Source organism: Cyprinodon variegatus, unplaced genomic scaffold (genome assembly GCF_000732505.1).
Source record: "Cyprinodon variegatus isolate N-32 unplaced genomic scaffold, C_variegatus-1.0 Scaffold293, whole genome shotgun sequence".
In the NCBI taxonomy this organism is placed as follows: Eukaryota; Metazoa; Chordata; class Actinopteri; order Cyprinodontiformes; family Cyprinodontidae; genus Cyprinodon; species Cyprinodon variegatus.
Window position 1 is genome coordinate 334,788 of NW_015150746.1, and position 15,446 is coordinate 350,233.

The 15,446-nt window shown below is 37.9% G+C and overlaps 2 protein-coding genes across 4 annotated transcripts in view; both read left to right on the top strand.

The window, feature by feature from the left end:
• Positions 1–2,434: 2,434 nt before the first annotated feature.
• Positions 2,435–4,745, top strand: rpl32 (ribosomal protein L32). Its single transcript, XM_015383711.1, has 4 exons — positions 2,435–2,519; positions 3,093–3,195; positions 3,282–3,463; positions 4,579–4,745. Exons 2-4 carry the CDS (start codon positions 3,100–3,102, stop codon positions 4,706–4,708), a joined length of 408 nt encoding a protein of 135 aa, XP_015239197.1. The 5' UTR covers positions 2,435–2,519; positions 3,093–3,099; the 3' UTR covers positions 4,709–4,745.
• A 3,814-nt stretch (positions 4,746–8,559) lies between these two features.
• Positions 8,560–15,446, top strand: part of grip2 (glutamate receptor interacting protein 2) — a 40,142-nt gene continuing 33,255 nt past the window's right edge. For 2 of the 3 annotated variants that reach the window (XM_015383712.1, XM_015383714.1), the window contains exons 1-3: positions 8,560–9,054; positions 11,605–11,679; positions 15,046–15,184. In XM_015383712.1, the coding sequence (XP_015239198.1) occupies positions 9,015–9,054; positions 11,605–11,679; positions 15,046–15,184 (254 nt within the window). In that variant the 5' untranslated portion in view covers positions 8,560–9,014. The remainder of the gene's footprint in view (positions 9,055–11,604; positions 11,680–15,045; positions 15,185–15,446) is intronic. The other variant, XM_015383713.1, reaches the window with a different exon arrangement.

Sequence of the window (15,446 nt, forward strand, 5' to 3'; positions counted from 1 at the left end):
GGATGGATGGATGGATGGATGGATGGATGGATGGATGGATGGATGGATGGATGGATGGATGGATGGATGGATGGATGGATGGATGGATTCTGTCACTGAAGCAGCTCTCTAGTTCTGCAACAGCTTCATGCATGGGGTGGGAGACTTGTTCCAACAGAGATGTTAATGTCGTTAGGATCCTTTTGTTTCCCAACTCCTGCACTGAGTCCAGAGGGCATCCAATCTCGGAGTTGGCCTTCCTGGTGAGCTTATCCACCCGTACTGTAAAACAACCTATCTGAGGGACAGCCTTGTGCCTCAGATAGGTTGGTTACTTTTGATACTGTGGGTGGCCAGTGAGGTAGTCCATAATCCACTTGGAATGTGCTGGTCCACTCCTGACAGGTCCAGCTTGTCCCTTAAGAGTCCTAGCTGGATGGTGTTGAAAGCACTGGAGAAATCAAAGAACAACATCTCAGAAGCCTGGAGCTGATGCCATCTGGACCTGCAGCTCTTCGCACCTTGATCTATTGCAGCTCATTCCTCACCTGTGTTGTAATCTACAAATGCATGGCTGAATAAGGTGCTTTAGTTAACCTACTGCTCAAGGGCTTGAGTCATCTGTCAGTTGTCACCTCTATTATATTTCATAAACACTAGAACAGCTAAGCTGTGTCAGCTGAACAAAAATCACATTTTTTAAGCCAACTGTGAAATTATGATGAACAGCAGGGGATCTTAAAATACTGAGGTTTTTATCTGATTTAGTACCTATAATTTTACATATAATTATTACAGAAAATTTTATCATCTGTTTAAAAATCCCAAATTATTAGATTGTATAATAATCAGACCTTCTACATTATTCTAAACACTGAACAGCTAGAAATTTATAGTATATGTAAAAATTAATTTTCATAACAACCTAGATATCTGTAAAAATATTTTTTTTTACATTATATTTAATAGATGTATCTATTGTACCATCAAATCAATATTGCATTGGTTTGATCATGCATTTCTTTATTGTGCATTGTTGGATAGGGAGGGGATATGTTGGATTGTTTATGGGGCATCATAAACCAGAACCTACCAGGGCACCATTAATGCTTGAAATATATGGTCTAGTTGACTATGCTTTTAACTGTTTGCCATTGAGTTTTACACTCATCTGGGTCTATTTCTTTACAAGCCCCAGGACAAGATACAAAACTAGTGGCTGATTAAAAAAAATAGACCTAAGGTCTGGACCTGCCCAAACCCTGCCAACAGAACTATGATCAATCTGAATTTTTATACTGCAGCAAAAAAAAAAAAAAAAATGCTTGGATGGGCTTTTGAGGTGTAGTTATTGAACATACTGATCCACTAAATATACAACATAAAAAAAAAACCTGTTATTCTTTTTCCTATAATAAACAGAATAACAGTTCAATGATATTTTATGGATTCTATCTCTGAGTGTAACCTCTGATGGACTTTACAGATCCTGAGTAGGCTGTACAGTAACATTTGAGTTCTTCAAGTTAAAAAAGGTGTTTTCTTTGATGTTTATAGTTCCAAACCCCACTGTAATCACCTGTATGCATGGAAAGGAAGAGCTTCAGACAAATAGATGACCTGGAATCCAATAGTCAGGTTTAAACTCTAATATTCCCTTTTAACGTTATGAGTACTGTGCAAAAATCCAATCAATATACATCCGACCAGTTAGGCCTTTTCAGAAGGCTGGTTAAATGAAAAGAAAAAAAAAAAACTCTCTGAATTAAAATGCATGTGGCAGCCCACTCAAAAAACTAATAGATCATTAGGTAGAGAGAACTAATCCAAAATCTTGAACGTTCTGGCCTGAAATAAAGACTGAGTGGAGAAAAACTGGCAATGCCTTCACCTCGCTATTAATGTCACTCTGAAGCATGGAAATGGCTAATAATGCTATAGGGTCATATTTATGTGCCAGGAAGCTTAAGAAACCCTACTTTACAGTATACTGGGAAATTACTATAAAACTGACCCAAATCTCAAAGGTAAAATAATAAATATTGGCTTCAGCAGTGGATGCCTTGATTAGCCAAGTCAAAGCTGGGACATGGATACCATTAAATACAACTAGAAGGACCTGAAAATTGTTGCTGATCTGCTGAAGAGAAAGGGGGAGGAAACATTAGGACACATATCTGACAAGTCTTGAAATTGTAATTATTGGTGAAGTTTCTTGAAAAAAATAAATAAATAAAAGAGAGGTATGACTGCTCGTAAAACTCAGACGTTTGCCAAAAAAGTTACCTCTTCTTGCCTGTGTAAATCTCAATTTAGGCCTGTTTTATAGTTAAGCATCCTTCCTTTAAAAAATATAATTTGTTTTAGTTTAGTTAAAAAATCGAGGCATCAATTTACCATTTATTGCAAGGTATTTCGTAAGCTATTAAATTTAGTTTATACATTGAAAATACATTTCCCATCATGCATTGCGAGCTTCGCGGAAGTCCTTTTCTTTCTTTCCGCCGTCCCTGAAGTCCTTTTCGGATTTTCATCGGCGGGTGAGTTAAGAGAATCTAACTTAATCCGTATGATTTTGCTGATTATTTGATCAACCTGATGTAGATTATATACTGTTAACCTCCATCATTTATGGAAATAATTATATTTTCAGTAGTTTATACATTATTGGTTTAGTAATGGCCATACGAGTAAAGTGCTGCTATTAAAGCGGGTGCACGGCTAGCAGCGCACTCCTGGTAGTATTCAACAAAATGCAACTTTGTGTTGTGGTTGATAGAGATAACTTGACAATAAAACACGTGTATATAGTTCTCCCGTTCAGCTAGTATGTATGGTATTATAGTTAATAGCAGTAAGGCCTGCTTCCGAGCCAAACAGTGACTCGTTGTAGCTAGCATGCTAACGTTGGTTAACACGTTTAAAGTGATAAATCCCTTGGTAAAGCACACTTCACTTGATTTCTGAAATACTGTATTTTGAAAGATGTAACTATGTATAATTTTAGCTTCAGTGCTTGTTGTTATTTGCAAAACTACGTTTGTGTATGATCATATCGAAAGTTTAGCACATCTGGGCTGATGTTTTAGTCATATGTTTTCTACTATTTCTAGAGTCATCATGGCAGCCCTCAGGCCCCTAACAAAACCCAAGATTGTTAAGAAGAGAACCAAGAAGTTCATTCGCCACCAATCTGATAGATATGTTAAGCTGAGGGTAAGTTCCATGATCTTCTACAGTTCATAAATAACCTCTCACTACTGGGAATGAAATGCTAATTATATTATTCTTACCACCAACAGCCAAACTGGCGTAAACCCAGGGGTATTGACAACAGGGTTCGCAGGAGGTTCAAGGGTCAGATGCTGATGCCCAACATCGGTTATGGTAGCAACAAGAAAACAAAGTACATGCTGCCAACCGGGTTCAAGAAGTTCCTGGTGCACAATGTCAAGGAACTGGAGGTTCTGATGATGAGTAACAAGTAAGTTCATCCATATTTCAAATTACATGGGTCTTATAGAAAAACGTGTGTATGTATATATTTATATATATTCTGAATAGACAAAAAAAACCCAGTTTGATCTCATCTATTTGCTTTATTGAATGAGAAGGTTGCTCAAAATGTGGTAGTTCTGAATGAAGAACTTGACACCTGATTACTGAAAATTTTTATATACCATTTGTCGGTCTCATTCTTAATTAAGTTAAATATTTTGAGGCAAAATTTTTCAGGTGAATTATGTCCATTTGGGGAAAAAAGTCAGTATTAATAGGATGAGATGGATGATATGAAGCTTTCTAGTCATGTCTGCTGTATCCACATTGCCCAATTAAGTTTTTTGAATAATTGATTTTACAATGTATTGCCCTTACTGTAAAAGTAAAGTCGTTTTTGGTTTTCATTGGGAAGAATATAGTGTAGAATATTTTTTACTGTTTAAAAGCTTTAATTGGAGGAGGTAAAAAAAAAGAATACATAACCTGTGATTAAATGTTGTGATGCGATAGTGTCATAGTGCGTAAATATTCCCATTTAATGCCTTTATTTGGTGTTTTCCCTAATTTTATGGCAGTTAAGATGTAACATTAGATTAGGGTTGAAACAATTAATGGAATTATTAGTGATTAATCAGTTATTGAAATAAATGTCAAGTAATTTAATGATCAGTTAATTGTTAACTTGAGTATTGACTGTAAAACATGACTTTAGCTGAAAGAGTGACCCTCTTAGAGCAGTTATACCAAGGAGAAAAAAAAAGTCAATATACTCGTAAAAAAATCTTTAAGAAACCTTTGGCTATCCCACTATTATTCAAAAAATTATCACAGATTAATCGACTTCCAAAATTAATCGACTTTAGTTGCAGCCCTAAATTAGGTTAAGTCACAACATTGGTTTAAAAAGTCTTAATGTTATTTAGTTAGTACATTAGTCTAATTATGAAAATGTAATGCTGAAGATTTCAACCTCTGAATTTTGTGAATATCAGATTTTGTTATTGCATGTTTGTATATGCCTTAAAGTTTATCGTTGGTGTTGCATTGGTCAATTGTCCATATATTCCACATTATCAGTGTTGCTTTCTCTACTTGTAGGACTCACTGTGCTGAGATTGCCCACAACGTCTCTTCCAAGAACAGGAAGCTGATCGTGGAAAGAGCAGCTCAGCTGGCGATCAAAGTCACCAACCCCAATGCCAGGCTCAGGAGCGAGGAGAATGAATAAACTGCTTATTATTAAACTCTTGAAAATTGGAAACTGGCCTCTGGTTCTGTTGCCTTCTTTTCTCCTAGAAATTAGTTGGAAACGGTTAAAACATCTATACTTAAATTTTTAAACAACTTGTACACAATCGATCTGAAAAGCTTTGCTATTTGAGACTTTCAAATTTTTGAACATTGTAGAACAAGCCATGAGCTAGCTCTTTGTAAAAGTTAAAGCTCATTGTTTTGCTCAGTTATATTTAACATCTGGTTACACTGAAAAGCAACATGAGGTTTGGAAAGGATATTTGTTTAACCATTTTTTGTTGAGAAAAGGCACAGATTTTGAAATGAACAATGCTATCTGCTGATGTCTTCATACAGAAGTCGGCCTTTCGCCAATACAACCTCCAGATTTAAAGGCTCTGTTTTTGTGACAAGTGGAAGATTTTGCCTTAAGTCAATCATGTGCACCTAACTGATGCACAAGTCTTGTCACAGGAGGGATGCTGTAGTGAGAATGTCAAAAAAAAAATTCTAGTTTCAGAGAAAGATTGTGAAACTGCAATTTGTGATGACTGCTCAACATTAGAAAACCAGTGACTAGGGAAACTATATTGTGATATCAATGTTTTTGCATTCCGACATAAATGAAATATTTTGAGCCTTTTAACTTTTTGGTTTCAGAAAATATACATTTTAATTTCAGTATCGTAAAAAGGAAAAACATTAGGCTAGAAGTGAATTCTAGGTGCGTTCTTGGTAGATGGCTGTGACTGGACTTCAGAAGGCACAATGGAAAAACGCCAAAAGAAGACATGCAAACTTATGATTGTTGGAACATTCAAACTAATCCTCGGGTGGAAATGTTTCTATGCCTCTCCATGTTTCACCATTTTATTGACTTTGGTTTCCAAATTAAATGCAACTTTTCATGCAAAACGGGACAACATTGATAATCCAGACCAGTTTACTTGTCACATATCATCCATGTGTCCAATTAATATTTCTGCCAGGATAAGATGCTACTCATTCAGGAGTTAATTTACTGGAGAACTGCATATTTGTCTTTAGGGTTCATCTGTAAATCATGGTTGTGCATGAGCTTATTCCAGCATTCTTTCCACTACCTGTGAAGCTCCCCTAAAATGTATTAATTTAGTTAAAAAAAAAACCTCTCAAGGCTGCAGTTATCCTTGTTGCTGGCAAACTGTTTTTTTACTACACATCTCCCTCCACTCAGCTTTCTATGATATTTCAGCTTTAGTAATGTTTTTAATAGGCTTCTGTGTAGAGGTTGTCAGTGACTGTCTCCTGGACATGTGTCAACAGCCCTCATGATTATGTGGTCTTCTGGCCCAAACAGGCCATTTGGTTTCATGTTAGGTCTTAATCACGATTTGGTCTTTATGTGAGCATTTTTATAACATACTAATTTGTGATATATACTACTTTCCCAAGATTTAGACAAACTGTCATTTTGCATAAGCGGTGTATACAAAATGAAATTTTGATGCATGCAGCTTTTCGTCAGTGAATGAGCAGCTTAGCCATGAATAACCATTTCCATGTATAAAGTGCAGCAGTGATCAAAATGTAAACAGTGTAGGACAGACATGGTGCAAAAAGCATTGGTGTGGAAGGTTCAGAGCAGTGCCAAAAAATATATTCGGTGCAAAAGGCAGCAGCGGCTTGTCTACAAATATGAAAAAACTTCCAATAAGCTTAAAGGTAGAAAAACAACTTCCTGTCTAAAATAAAGTCAGTTGCATTCATTAGAAGTTTTACAAATAAATGAGTGGAATTTTTTTTTTATTTTTTATTTTTTTTATGTTTTGTCATGAAAAAAATGGAATTTGAAGCAGACGCTTGGGAATATGAGTAAATCATGGGTTGTGGCCAAGAAAATGGCACCCAGGATTTACTGACTCTGTCTCGAAGGGTTTAGGTTGCTGGAGTTTGCCATCAAATAACATCATGTTGCATTTGCTCGCACAGACTTTGCATTGTTTTACAAGATGGAACGCCATCTCCCTGCAGAGAAGGTTTCCATTGCATTCTGGCAGGCAAGCTGTGCCCCACAGCCCCGAACTCTCTGCCATCTGCTCCTGCAAAGCTGACATTGCCAGAGATGTAGGAAATGCATTTATTGTGCCGCTTGGCTTATAACTGCTTATGTTAGTAACTATAAGAAAGGAAGGGACGGCTAAGGGGGAAAAAAAAGAATTGGAACCGAATATTGCCCAGTTTGAGAACCTGCACCTGTTTGTTGAAGACTCACCTGATAGGACTGGATGTTCTCCAGAAAAGGGGGGAAAAAACAAGAGCAGCAGGACAGGCACAGGCTGCAAAACAAGAAGTAGGACAAAAGCCTGTTGTTTTTTTTTTTGCTTTTTTGTTTTGAAGGGTTGGAAAATGAACATGTCAATAAGAGCAGTGTTTGGAAAAGGACACCTCACCTCCAAACAGCTTTCATTTGCCTTACCTCAGACAGATTCCCTGAGGATAGGCAGCCGGAGTGCAGGAGGAAAGAGGAGGATGTTCTCTTTTTCACTCAGATGTCGTCTGGGAATCATCAGAGGAAGAACCAAAGGTAAAACAGATGGGAAGTCTTTACCTGTAGAAAATTGCTGTTAAATAATTACACCCTTAGCTTCAAGAAGATTGTAAAGTTTAAAGTTGTCTGTTTAAAATGCATCTGAGGGGTCCTTAAGAGTCTTTAAGTTGTTAAATCTAGATATTCCTAACTTAAGATTTTAATATAATATTGTATGTTTTTAAATTTAAGGTGAACTTTTGTCCTCTAGCTTCCTTCTGCAGCCTGAGCAGACCACCATAAGATGGCAGTGTGGTTGGTTTAATCAGAATTCAGATCTTTCATCAGTTGTTACATTGTTGGCTAAATTGGGATAAATAATTAAAAAAAAGTTTTTTTTTCCTCAATATTTTCACCTTATTGTGGAATGAGCCTAAATCTCTCTCTAGGTAAATAATTTCCCTGTTTATTTCCTCGGGGATTTTTCTTCAATGATTTTTGATCTTCTATAGTTCTCTTTAAACTGCAGAAAATTAACCATACTCACTCTAAATGGCTACACCCCATGTAAATAAGATATTAAAGTAAACAGCCTCAAAGAGAATTGTCTGAGCTAAAGTTTGTTGCATCCTCCAGAATGTCTGCTTATTATGCTGCAAGTTATTTTTGATCACCGTTGAAATTTGCAAAGAACTAACCAAGCGAGAGACATTTTTTCTCCAGTGCATTGTCAAAAAATTCTTGTGTCTTGTTTTTTGTCTTAAATCTTGGTGAGAGCAGTACCATGACTACTTTTAGAGGGATTGCCTGTGGTGTAATAGTGGCAGTCTTTGGGACGTGCATGAAAAATGGCCGCAGTTGCAATGATGGTCACTTCTGTGTTTAGGTTCATGGAGACTCAGGGGGTCAAGCATTATAAAGGGTTCATTTGAACGTCCTCTCTTGTTTTATATGTAAAAATCATTGTTTTTCCAGGATTTCATTATGGATCAGTCACCTGTGTGGCAGCTGGTCTGTGCTTTAAATCAACCTTAGATGTAAGGCATGCAGGCAGCTGTTTGGCACAGGAATCCTGCATATGCATGTTGCCATTATGCATGTATGTGTGGGATGCGGGTGCAAGATCTATGTGAGAAAAGCGTAACACACGCTTTAACAGTGAATGCGCAGGTGGTGTTAATTGTGCCGACAGTTCAGTGTTTTGGTGTGTGCGCCGTTGTGTCTTGTCTAATCTCAGTGTGTGAACTGTGCATGTGTGAGAGGGTGGGATTCAGGACTTGGTGGGATAAAGTGAGAGCTTGTGTGTTTCTGTGGGTGGAGGGAGGGGAGAAGTGACTATCGTGTGTGGCTGCCTCACTGAGCCCCTCTGGCAGAGAAGAAGAGAGGATGAGCAACCACTGAGAGAGAGGGAGAGGGGTTATGTGTGAGCTCATGTGAGTGTATGAGCAGGGCATGAGAAAACCCACGAACCATTTGCAAGAATAGCTGGAAAAACGGGGCAACAGCAGGATGCAAAGAACAGGGCTTAAGTCATTCCTCTCCCTGCACTGGATTTTCATGAAGATCTCAGCTGATGGAGGTTTCACCTGTGAGGACGGCGAAGGATCTATCCTGCAAGTTTAAAAAGAGGATGATCTAAGGAACAACATCTGCATCTCTTATAAATAACAGCATGGTTGGAGACAATCGTGAAGAAAGAGAGAAGTATTTCCTGTCTCATGTGAGCGGCTGAGACCTGGTCTTTCAGGTGGAACATCAACTCTGCACACTAAGCTGAAGAACAGCTGCAGCCATGCTGTGTGGTTTGAGGAGAGACACCAAGAACAGCATTGGTAAGAGGACCTCACTTTGATCTTCAGAACAAGAAGGAGGTCACTGATCTCTCTCTTCTCAATGAAGCTCCACTGCATCCATCCACCCTGGATGCATGCATACTTCACTGGAAAAGATTTAAATGTGAGAGGACTGGACCACTAACTTGGCATGACGTCTTACCATGCGTAATTAGAACAGTAGAGCAGAAATAGCATTGTGACCAGATATGGGGCCGCTCGTTTTAAAAATAAAGTTTCACATCTGAAATAAGATTAGGATTCCAGTCTCATCTCTGGCCCCATATTTAACCCACATTCTTGGTGGATATGAAATGGATGTCAGTCAGTGCCCTCATTCAAATGTGGAGTTAATTAGCTCTATTTATTTATAAAGGAGGGATCATGCCTCGGCTGAGTCTCTAATTATATAACCATAACTCAATTAATCTACAGGCTGGCAGATAGATAGATACAAGTGTTATATGTTGTATGTTGGGGTTGGGTGTAATCAGCTTGTTCCCAGCCGTGGCTCCGAGGGTGAGTGATGGTTATTTTAAGCTGGAGGAGGATTGCCGGCGGACAGCTTGATGGTACAGTAATGTTCGGTCACGTGCACTCCATTGGCTCTTTGTAACCCAGAGCTAATGCTGCCTTTTGACAGAGATGACAGCTGCTGAACTGTGAGGGCCCCTGGGAGCCTGCATGGTTACTCTGCTTTTGCCTTGCCCAAAGTCTTTGTTGTGTGTCATTCGCTTTGTGTACATGTGTGGCCAGACAGCCTGGACACACTGCTTGAGAAAAAGGATATAAGGGGAGAGTAAAATCCCATCACAGATGTGTGTGTCCTCTACATCACCATGATATGTGAGTCAAATGGAGATATTTTTGTGATTTAGGTCTGACTCATGCAGCTGCTACGCAGACTATATTTTTTTTCCCACTACTTGTATCAAGCAGCTGCCCGAAGGTTTCAGATCACTGAAGGTATGACGAAGGATCCATACCTCTCGGCTGTCGGAAGGTTTCAGCTTCAGCTGGACAGAGGTAGAGTCATGCTAGAGACAAAGGAGTGGACCTGATGTCCTCTGGCTCCTCTTCTCTTGCTTGGCTCAGCAGCACTTAAAAGAGCTGGAAACACTTAAAATATGGATGATGAGGCATTTATTGTTTTAAACTGATAAGCACTCAGATGTGACATGAATGAAGTTGTGACCTCTGGAGCAGGTGAGTTGTGCGTTGACCTTACCTGTCGTAGTGATTATGTAATCACACGAAAGTGGCCTGCAAAAGTATTCACACTTCTTTAACTGTGTTACATTTTATCATCTTACAATCACATACTTTAATGTACTCTTTCATAACTTTAGCAGTTAGAGCAAGGTAAAGAAGGGATTGCTTTAAAATAGAAGAATAAAGCAAAGGGTTTTTTTTTTATTTAACAAGAAATCTAAATTAGTTTTGCATTCAGATTAGGTAGGTAGAGTCTAAGAGCACCAGCTTACAATTTTGTTTTTAGATTTATATTTTCATTCAAGTCTAGCCTTTGATTAGGTGACTCTAGAAAATGCTATAAGCTAAATCATCCCATTACAAATATGGCTATATGTATAAACTGGCCATCTTCATTTAAGATTAACTCTTTAGTTTTTCTCAAGCATTTCCTGGTACCCAGTTTCTTTCATCTCTATGACTCTTTACAACTCTGAACATTTTCCTGTCTCATTTCTGTTGTGATTTTGTTTTATAATTGGATATAATTCCTTTATTCCATCTCGTTTAGCTTACTAATGTTATGGATATTTTCACTTCTGTATATATGTAAAATATATTTTTTGATTAGATGGATATGAATTGTGACTATGCAGATGGTACAGTTTATGTACATATAAAGGCATTTTAATATAACTTTATTTATTAACTAATGCTATTTGTTGAGAAGCACTGGTAAGTCTTCCAAGATGTGGAAATCTCTGTATGCAGAAATCAAATAAAGGTTTCTTTTCTTTTTTTTACTACTGTATAAATGATGGATAGAGTATCTTATTTCCTCTTTAAAAAGACAACATGTCCAAAAAGCTCCACAGCTTTCCAGAGGGATTTTTAATCATTGTACTGGACATCTGAAAAAAACTAATCCATAGTGGACAGGATTACCGAAACGCCTTGTCAGAATCCTCATCACTGTGACTGCAGATATGGTTTCATTGATGCATTCAGGCTCAGATGGCTGGGCACTGAATCTGTTAATCTGTGAACAGTGTCAGAAATGGTTCCCACTATGGGTGAGAAGTGGAAAAATAAATCTGTTTCTCTGCTGAACAGATTGAACATTTTGCTGCTCTCCATAGCAGCCTCTGTAAATGACATGCAAATGATCTTTTCCTCCCCATCCAAAATCAGTCCATTAACTGCATGCTGTTTCCATGCCCAAGTGGCTGCATACATCTTATTCCCTGAAAATGTATTTTCATGTGAAATGAATGGCGTTAATGATTTAAGCCGATTAAGTGCTGCACACCTTTAACTTCAGTCTTCATAACCTCCTACACTTCTCTGCTGTCTCTTCAGATGAAGGGCCCTATTCGAAAGGGAGCAAAGAGACAACTGACCAATCACATTCTACCCGAGGTCGAAGCCTTTCAGGTACATTGCAGTCAACCCTAAATGTATTTTGTTTCATCTTTCGTCTGAGTCACAATCCCATTTAGTCCCCAAGACAAGATTGCAGGTCATCTCTGTTGAGATTTGATTTATGTGCCTCCAGTGATTTGCTTCAACATTTGATGCTATGAATGCTTAGATACGTTTAAAAAAAATGCTCTTGTTGCATACCTGTCATGAGTGCTAAAATGTTGTTGGAAGGATGGGGGGAGAATGACCAACACAGCACAAAGGAGAACACAAGACAGAATGAGTTCTCTGATGACACGATGAAACCGCACAGACATCAATCATACTGAATTTATTTCTTTCAATTAATACAATTAAGTCATGTAAACACGTAGTGATACTACTTTACTGTAAAGCTACTATGAAATAATTGTCAAAGTAGGTAAATCCTTTTTTTTTTTTTTTTTACATTATTTAATGCGGTGGTTCATGCCGCAAATTCATTAAACAGAACTTTAGCAGAACCACAGGCTTTAATAATATTGAAAAATTAAGTCAAAATTGTTGAAGCATAATGTGGGATCCAAGCATGTTCTACAGCTTTCAGTTAAACTTTTTAGTAATTTAATATCATGAGCTAAGATTTGTTCACTAATGACCTCCATGATTTCAGGTGTCTGGTCTTTATAAGAAATTCTGTTGCTGCTGCTCAGCCTAAGATCCTGGTCTTAGTCTGAAAAATCTCCTTACATTGGACTTTAATATATGTGTTATTAATACACAACAGTTTATCTTCTTTTTGATAACATCAAAGTATCCAACTCTGGTTGCTGGAAACACAAACTTAATCCTCATTCTTCCACCCCAGAGCCTGTTTGTTTGACATGTAGTTCTGTTTGAAGTTGCCATGTGCATAAGCATCAGCCATTTCTGCCTTGGTCTCATCTATACAATGGAGATGATCAATGAGCTAATCGTGTTTGTCCAGATGCTACTTAATTAAAATGTTTTATATTATTTTTGAGGAAAGCAGTTTGAATCTCATAGTTAAAATGTCAAGTAAGACTTAGGTGTATAGGGCCTTCCAAAAACAAACCTCACTCTTTATACTTTTTCACATTTTCACCATAAAATCACAGCATTGGATACATTTAATTATACACAAAAGGAAAAAAAGCAACAAATTAATGCATAATTGTTAAGCGGAAGGAAAGTGATTCATTTCAAATGGCTGAAGAAAGAAAAATCTGAAAAGTGTGACAGGCTTTGCTGTGATACTCCTAAATAAAATCCTGTGCATCTGCATTCATGAGTCTCCTAAACAATAGGTACATTTTAAATGTATTTAAATTAATCTTAATCCTGTTCTGTAAAGGCATCAGGGACCTGTTTATTTTCTATTTTTTATTAAGGGATATAGTTCTAGTGACATTAAAAATAAACTATTTTTGAAGGAATCCCATGAGGCCACAACAGATAAATCAAGAGAGTTGCACAATTTAAAGAATTCACAAAAGCTACATTTTAGGTATAGTGGAGGATATTCTTTTTTCCGAGTGGATCATCAAAATAAGTGGTCCTCCTAACTGTCAATCATTCTGGTGATATGTTTATGTAAATCCGTTCTCGCCCCCTTTTTCACATACCGGTCTGACGTAGTGGAAACATTGCAAATCTTTTTTTGGGAAGTAAGCGAGTATGAGCGATGCAAACAGCACCTTTTAAACAGTCCGTGCACAAGGAGAAATGGGCTTGTGCATGCTCTTGCACGTGTTTAATAGGCGTTCCCTCTTAGGAGCGGGTACAGGGTTGTGCATGAGCATTTCTTTTTTCATGGAGAGGGCAGGTCTTTTCAAAAATTTGTGAAGATCCTCTTTAGCTTCTAAAAATACAAATTGAATTTCAAAGTTTTCTAAAGCAAGTTCCAAAAGGAGAACGGCTGAGTTAAAAAAGCTGTATTGTCGAATTAGGTCTGAGTTAAAGCGACAGAGAAAGGCAGCCAAAGTTAAACATTTCTCATTGCAGATACATTACAGATATATAACTAGAAGCAGTCCATCAACTGGTGTGACTCTAATCACTGAATTATCCCTTCAGCCTGTCCATGATGCAGGTATTTCAATCAGATGGGACCAGTAGTGGAAACAACTAAAATATGCAGGACTCCCACCCTGGAGGACTGAAGTTACCTGGCTGTGTTTTAATTCACAGTCTGAAAAATAACGAGGGAATGGTCCAACTTCAAAGCCAATAGGAAAAGGTTATTCACTTTAAATGAAAACTAGTCAAGGGGAGCATTAATTTGGCCTTCAGAGTAAATGCTGTGGGGAGAATAATTAATGTTGCATGTCACCCTGAACACAGCAGCCCAGTGGTGAAACATTATGGTGCCAGTATCATGCATTTAGATTGCTGGTCAATCTTCATCACAGAAAGAGAAGCAGATCAGAGCTGATGGGCATATGACTGGATCTAAGGTATACATACTTCAGTCTAGACCATTGTGCTTCTTTTGAGTTTTGTTGAGTTTTACTGCTTGGAGGAACCTGCTGGGGCTTTAGCTCCAGACTATGCCGACTGTCCTATTTTGAATAATCTTTCCTTTTTTGGAATGATGAACTCATGAGCATTTGAAAATGGCTTTCCATATAAATGGGTTTCAGCAGTGACTTCTCTAAGGTCATCGCTCTTCTCTTTCCCTTTTGGTGTTGTGTTGAAACAGCCCTAATGCTCCAGAGTGACAAACTGTGAAGACCTTTGCCTTTACAGATCTGCACACACCAGCGTGTTCAGTCAGTCCTGATTATATAATAAGCAGCATTTTGCTTCCTCTTTATTCTTTTAAAATCACTGAGATTGATTTTTGTTTTACAAAGACAATGTTTTTTTTTTGCATTAAAGAAATATGTATGTACTGTAACATTTGACCTTGATGTTAACGTATATTTGCATGTTTTTAATTCATTTTTTATAAATAGCGCCAATTAACAACACCTGTCATCTTAAAGAGACAATTCAGACAGATCATACAGACAGATTGGTTAAAGTGTCTCTAAGGAAAACCAGCTGATTGCATTGGGTCATTGATTTTGCAGGATTCACTCCTGGATGAGCATGTAGGGACAGCTCTCCATTTATTTGAAGTTTTATATTTTACTCTCTATTGTCCTTCACATTACAACACAAATATGTACTTCAAATATGAAGAAATGAAAACAAGAGAGAGAATCTGAAAACTGCTGCCTGTGGTTGTATCTTAGAGACTTTTTTTTTTTGTTGTTGTTGAAAGATTCACAGAGAAAAAAACAAAAAGTCTCTCCATGCCTTCCAGACAGGGCAGCTCTGTCAAGCAGAGGCTAATTCTTTCTGTGGGTCTGTGCCTGGGTCTGTATCTGTCAGCAGAGGAGTATCGAGGAGTGACCACGGTGGAGCTGATGAAAAGGGAAGGCAGCAGCCTTGGCCTCACCATCTCCGGAGGCTCTGATAAAGATGGCAAGCCCAGAGTGTCAAACCTACGGCCAGGTGGGCTGGCTGCCAGGTGAGATCTGGGCTCTGTGATGTGCTCTAAATGTGGCAACCCCAGCAAACCTGTCAGACATGCCTGCACCCACATCTTTTAAGGGCTAAAGAGTTCTATTTAAAGCATTGCTATTCAGTGATTTAGCATTCATTCTCTTTTTGGAAATTCCCTTACCTAAGAAAAAACTAACCAGAGAAGAACTGTTTGGATTGAGGTTATTATATAATTCAGACACTTTTTATCTGTGATATATTCAGTGGCATTTATTGTGTAATGCAGG